Source organism: Elephantulus edwardii, unplaced genomic scaffold (assembly GCF_000299155.1).
Source record: "Elephantulus edwardii isolate Elephantulus edwardi_28Jun2011 unplaced genomic scaffold, EleEdw1.0 scaffold00044, whole genome shotgun sequence".
Taxonomy (NCBI): Eukaryota; Metazoa; Chordata; class Mammalia; order Macroscelidea; family Macroscelididae; genus Elephantulus; species Elephantulus edwardii.
The window spans coordinates 8,304,586-8,311,731 of record NW_006399794.1 but is presented as its reverse complement, the minus strand read 5'-3'; the positions used below and the strand labels follow the sequence as shown (position 1 = coordinate 8,311,731).

Genomic DNA, 7,146 nt, shown 5'->3' with positions numbered 1-7,146 from the left:
GAGGTGGTGCGGTTGGCGCAGGATAGAGCAGGGTTTAGAACTGTTGTGCATAGGGTCGCTATGAGTCGGAAACGACTCGATGGCACATAACAACAACAATTAATTTTAAACCAAATATTTTTATTTTCTTCAAATTACTGCTTCTCCATTTCTTTAAAGTTTCCCATAAGCACAACTGAGCACTGTGGAATTCTTATTTTTCATAATGTTAATCATAATTCAAAAACTATGCCTTTTCATAGTCAACAACACATCTACAGGCTTTTGGATCTTGATTGAAAGAAAATTGTACCACATGATGTTCCACATGGTCTTTTGAATCCAGCTTGAATTCCCAGTAGTTTTTTTGTTGATGTACTTCTCCAACTATTTTTTGCATTCTCTTCGGCAAGATGTTACTAATGTGTGAGATTAATGACATTGTTGAATAATTTCCACTTCGTGTTGTACCATCTTTCTTTGGAATGGGAACAAATACGGATCTGTTCCCTTAATTTGGCCATGTTGGCCTTTCAAATATTTAAACGTAGATGAGTAAGCATGTCCATATCTATTTTCCAACCACTGAATCCTACTTTGTTCCCAACTTGTGTATTTTAAGAACCAGTTATTATTGATGTATCTTGATTGCCTGTTTAATTAACTCTAAACTTCAGATAGGTTATCATAGGTTATATTCATAGGGTTATCAGAGGCCAGTTATTTTAGATGTGAATAGTCAATCCTTCTTCCTAATCTGTCTCAATCTGGGCACTCCACTGAAACGTTTCCAGGATGACCCCTCTGGCATTTGACACACAGGCAGCACAGCTTTCAGCATCACAGCAACCCACAAGTTCACCAAACTGGAAGAGAAGTGCTATACTAATTAGAATAATGATAAACCAGCAATAATACAGATTTCCATGCTACAAAGTAATTAGCAATAAATTCTCAAATATAACAAATTGCTGTCAGCCTCACAGTTTAAGACTCTACGTCTGAGTCCCAGGTACCAGCTCTAAGGGAGGGCTTTCCCTCTCTGACAGTTCTGGAAGAGGGTCCTTCTCTCTGATCTTCTGCTCCAGGAGAGTATTCCTGTGGCTACTGTGTACTGGAGCCTTACAACTGAGGGGCACAGCTGGCACAGCAGGATAATGTACCAGAGGAGGGTGATGTTTTGGCTAGATCCTGTAAGTCTTTGGGCTGAAGCAGATGCAAAGGATAAAACACTTCCTTCTGCTGCTGTCTGCTTGCCTGCCCTAAGCCCATACATTTTGAGGGAGGCCTAATGGGAGCCAGAGAATCAGGCTTATACTGAGAGATCAACATGTCAGGATTTAGATCTGGGTAAAATGAAAGAGACAGCATATAAAAATGCTCCTTTCTAATGCTTCTTGGATCCAGAGTGCACCTTGGAGGCAAAGATGATGAGGTATCCTCTCACATATTTTGGGCATGTTTCTAGGAGAAGTTATTTCTTAGAGAGGGCCATCATGTTTGGGAAGGTGGAAGGATCGTGAAGGAGAGTACGATCCTCAACCAGATGGGCTGACACAGTGACTGCAGCAATGGGCTTGAGCTGGTGGAGATTGTGAGAATGGCACAGAATAGGACACAGTTCAGATCTGTGGTTCATAGGGTTGCTATGAGTCGTACTGGACTCAGTGGCACCTAACAACAACAACATCAAACTGCAGAAGTTGGTAGAAATCTTATTTCTTCATCTTTTACTTTATTGGCTGATACATAAATATAAATAGTGGAATTTCTGGTGGCCTAATGGGTAAGGAGCTGCACTGCCAACCAAAGGCACATATTTGAATCCACCAGCTGCTCTTTGAGACAAAGATTGGCAATCTTCTCCTGTGAGATTTACTGCCTCTGAAAGGCCATTTAAGAGTCAGCTATAAGTCAGTTCTGACTCCATTGTACACAACAACAAAGCTAGGCATATCAATCTTTATAGATAAATGTCGATGGTTGTAGAGGGGCTTCAAGACTTCCATTCATTGGTTTGCTATGAGTCACGCTCAACTCGAAGGCAATCAACAACATTGTATTTTACTTGAAGGGAGCTCTGGTGGCTTTGTGGTAAGAAGCTGCACTGCTGACCCAAAGGAAAGCTGTTCGAATTGGCTGGCTCTTCTGTGAAAGAGAGATGAGCAATCTCCTCCTGTGCAATTTACTACCTCTGAAAGTCTGCTGGAGGGTCTGCTACAGATCGGTTCTCTAACTCAACAGCATACAACAACTAATAACAACTTAATGACAACTAATAACAGCTTAAAAGGAGAAAGGTAAGAACTCATTTTGATAAGAGATGAAATGAAAACTTTGACCTTTTTAATGAGGGAGCTATCCTGAGTACAAACAGAACTTTTCTCCCCCCCCCCCCTTTTTTTTTCATCTGGGACCACTGCATGGCCTCAGGAACCCTCTCATTAACCACTATAAAGTATAAAGTGTGTGTAAGAGGAAACAGAAATGCATTTATGTGTTCAGAAATAATTTGGTAAATAGGGTAACAGTGGAAATTGAGACTTTCTTTTATAGTAGGAAATAACAATCTATTCCTATAGCTCTTCTACAGCTCTCCTTGAATCCAAGCATACCACTATTAATCTCTTTCTTGGTCTCACTCTATATCATCCATTTTTACATATCAGAGTAATACTTTTATACAAATAATTGGCAATGTCACTCTTCTGATTAAAGTTTTGAGCAACTTTCTTCACCCATATCATTGGTTCACAGTTCCTCAGCATGGCATTTTAAACTTTTTTTTAAATTTTTGCAATATGTAAAAATAAATGACTTCATACAGGTCCACATTTATATGATATAAAATCTGTTTTTCTACTCCAAGTAATAATTTTTTTAAATTTAATTTGTTTCTTTTTGCATTATTTACTAATAAATTCCTTTTTCATTTATCCTATTTTCTCAATTCCATTTCTAGCTTGATTTTACTATTTTTCCATGAAAATTACAAGCTCAAGATTAACAAGAGTTTTTGAAAGCTGCTTCATGATTAATGTACAACCAGAAACTAAATTTAAGAGAGATCCAGTAGCCCAAAGAAGCTCTTGAAGAACTATCATGATGCACTTGTTCCTCTTTTCCTCTACTTTGGTTGTGATTTTATAGATTTTTTTAAAATGTACTATGCATTAACGAATTAGCACTTAGACAAAGGCAAGACAGTCAGATAAAATGTTGTGTAGGACTCTGTTGTCAGGTGGCTTTATATCCTTAACCAAGTTTCTTCATTTTACTGAACCAAATCTACCATCTATGAAAAGAGGATATAAAGACATAAAACTATGCCATAATACACCTGGAATATCTGGCATAAACTTGGTCATCTGTATATATTAGTTTACTCTTACACAGTAATTTCTAACCAGATATGGGGAAAAAAAACACCCAGAAAAATCTTTATATTTTTTGTTAAGCACTTTAATTATAAATGTTTTAACATTTTGATAAAGTCACTTGTGTATAAAGTTTAATGAAATATGGCAATTAGGGAAAATTTCTAGAATTTGAGATATTTTCAGGAATTTCACACTCTTTTCAAATGCGTACTTTAGAGTTCTTTCAGAGACTAAAGACTTGATGTTTTCAACCTAATGTGTATTTGTATATGCAAATAGGGTCAAATAAACTCGTGGATCAGAAGGTTTATATTACTATATAATTATAAAAATATATTATATATTATTATCATTATTCATTTGTGCTTATTAAAAACACAAGATCTTCCTCTTCCCATTTAGATCCTAACTTTGTTTATTCCTCTGACACTGAGACAAAAGTCTGAACAAAACTCCAGGATCTGATTCTTCGATTCAGGATATTTGTTTCATACACACACTTGTATCTACACTAATGACTGGAGAAAACAGAACAAGAGTAAGTGAATTCATTCTCATGAGCTTCTCTTCCTTACCTACTGAGATACAGTCATTACTCTTCATGACGTTTCTGATCATTTACCTTGTCACTCTGATGGGAAATAGCCTCATCATCTTAGTTACCTTGGCAGACACTATGTTGCACAGCCCCATGTACTTCTTCCTTAGGAATCTGTCATTCGTTGAGATTGGGTTCAACCTAGTCGTTGTACCCAAGATGTTGGGAACCCTGGTTGCCCAGGACACAACCATCTCCTTCCTCGGCTGTGCTACTCAGATGTACTTCTTCTTCTTCTTTGGGGTAGCTGAATGCTTTCTCCTGGCCACCATGGCATATGACCGCTATGTAGCCATCTGCAACCCCCTCCACTACCCTGTTATCATGAATCAAATGACCTGTGCCAAACTGGCTGCTGTCTCCTGGTTTCCAGGCTTTCCAGTCGCTACTGTGCAGACCACATGGCTTTTTAGCTTCCCATTCTGTGGCAACAACAAGGTGAACCACTTCTTCTGTGACAGCCCACCTGTGCTGAGGCTGGTGTGTGCAAACACCGCCCTGTTTGAGATCTATGCCATCATTGGAACGATTTTAGTTGTCATGACACCTTGTACACTGATCCTATGTTCATACACTCGAATTGCTGCTGCCATTCTCAAGATTCCCTCAGCCAAAGGGAAGCGAAAAGCTTTCTCTACCTGTTCCTCCCACCTCCTTGTTGTATCCCTTTTCTATGTGTCCTTAAGCCTCACGTACTTTCGACCAAAGTCTAACAATTCTCCTGAAAGCAAAAAGTTGCTGTCACTGTCTTACACCATTGCGACTCCAATGTTGAACCCTATCATTTACAGCTTGAGAAACAAGGAGGTGAAGAATGCCCTTAGCCGTACTTTCCGCAAGGCTATCGGCCTCAGGAACAGCAATCTACAGACGTAAACAAATACAACTAGAGCCTCTTGAATAGGCACAATATCTCATGCTTGAGATTCCTCCCCCTAACCCCTGGAAGGACATCTGGATTCTGAAAGGATTATTGAAAAGCTCAGTGGAGAATAAAAGAGCACAAAGACATTTTAGATCTATTACACCATCTGCCAAAACTCATTGCCAATCTACTCAATGTTTTCATTCATTTCTTATAATATAATGAACATTTTGACATGTCAGTGGCCCAGCCATTTAAAGTATTTTCATTTCTTTTTTAAAAAATTACCATTATTATTCATTTCAATGAGCATTTACAGAGATTGTGGATTTCCATTCATTCACTGTTGCACTTTTCTCCCCGCCCACTCCATCAAGTATTTTCATTTCTAATATAACCTATGACTGGGCATTATGAGGAGGAATGTGGTGTCAGGATTGGGGGGAAGACTCATTAACAACCTACATTATGCAGATGACACAACCCTGTTTGCTGAAAATGAGGAGGACCTGAAGTGCTTGCTACAGAAGGTCAAGGACTGTAGTCTTCAATATTGATTTAAGCTCAACATCAAGAAGACAAAGATTCACGCCACCAGGCCAAATGGCAGCACCATGACAGATAGAGAAGAGATTGAGGTTGTTAATAGTTATAACTTACTCAGCTCTGCAATCAACACTGTTGGTACCAGCAGTCAGGAAATCAAAAGACAAATTGTGTTGGGAAAAGCTGCTGTCAGGGACCTTGCCAGAGTACTGAGGAGCAACGATGTCAGTCTAGAGACTAAGGTGCACCTGATCCAGGCCATGGTCTTTACATTATCTTTTCATCACTTATTTGGGGAATGCCACTTTCATAGCTGCTAGTATGTTTATTATAGGGAGCTCTGGTGGCCTTATGGGTAAGGAGTTGTGGAGCAACTGAAAGTCAAACAGTTTGGATCCACCAGTTGCTTTGCAGGAGAAAGATGGACAATCTTATCCTGTGCGATTTACAGCATTTAGAAACCTACCGGAGGGTCAGCTATGAGTTAGTTCTGACTCAGTGTCACAAAACAATAGCCTCCATGGTTAGCAGGAATGTAAAAGTGTGCAGCTGTTTAAGAAATTATAATAATAGCCAGGAATTCTACTGGTAGGTTAAAAAATACTAAAAAAGAATTTAAATCAAGGTATCAGATGCCATATTTATTGCACCAGCATCAAAACATGTAATCAACCAACAATTGACAAAAGATGAAAAGAACTCAATGAACATCAGTAGATGGATAAATAACATATGGTACATACATAAAATGTAAAAAAAATAGTATGGTTTATGTAGCACAATGGATAGACCTTGAAAACAGTATGCTGAGTTAATTCACACTCAAAAGGACAAATAATAAATACTTTTACTTATATGAAGTGTCCTGAATAGGAAATGCATTGACACAAAAGTTTATCCCTGGTTATCATATAATGGAGGGAAGGGGGAAAAGAAGTTTAAACTTAGATTTAAAGGATTATTCTGCATTTTCTTCATTACCCGAAACTTCATTATCTACATAAACATCTTCTTAAAAAATGTTTAAACTGTGTTTAACAACTGAAATTCTTTTACTTAATAAGTAGGTTGTGATACTTAATCAAGACCTGAGATTTAGTAGAAGGTTTTTCTCAAGATTCCCTCAGCTGAAAGGCAGCAAAAGCCTTTCTCCACCTGTTCCTCTCATATTGTTGTTTCTCTTAAGTCCAATAATTCTCCTGAGAGCAAGCTACTGTCATTGTACTATACTGTTGTGATTCCCATGTTGAACCTCAGCATCAATAGCTTGAGAAATAATGAGGTAAAAAAAAATGCCTTGGTTGCACATTTCACAGGGCCCTAAACCTCAGAACTGTAAGGCACAAAAAAAAAAAAAGAGTAATACGAGTAGTGGGACAATTAGTTTTATATTTAGGATTCTTCTCTGCCTTTAATCCCCTTTGGCTAGAAATTCACACACTGAAATATTTATTGGAAGGCTCAAAAAAACCCCCAAAAACAAACCATAGAAGTAGTTTAGAGTTATTACTACAACCCTGCAAAGTACTTAGCTGTCCATTCTAGACTGTGTTCCATTTATTATTGGTGCAATTATCAATTGACACTGTATAACCAAGGTCCTTCATATGTTCACTTTCCCAATATGCATGTACACGACATTTATTACAGCCAGTATAAACTGTCTGTTACTTTGAATTTGGAGATACACATAATGAAAAATGGGGGGAAATTACCTATTAGGACAAAGTATAGCTCACCCATAGATCTTCCCAAGGCTGTAAATATTTTTTATTCTT

At 38.0% G+C, this 7,146-nt stretch overlaps 1 protein-coding gene across 1 annotated transcript; it reads left to right on the top strand.

Annotated features, from left to right (window-relative positions):
- The first annotated feature begins 3,873 nt into the window (after positions 1-3,873).
- On the top strand, positions 3,874-4,833 carry LOC102853434 (olfactory receptor 10A5-like). The gene has a single exon (XM_006885618.1). It carries the CDS (start codon positions 3,874-3,876, stop codon positions 4,831-4,833), a length of 960 nt encoding a protein of 319 aa, XP_006885680.1.
- Positions 4,834-7,146: the final 2,313 nt, after the last annotated feature.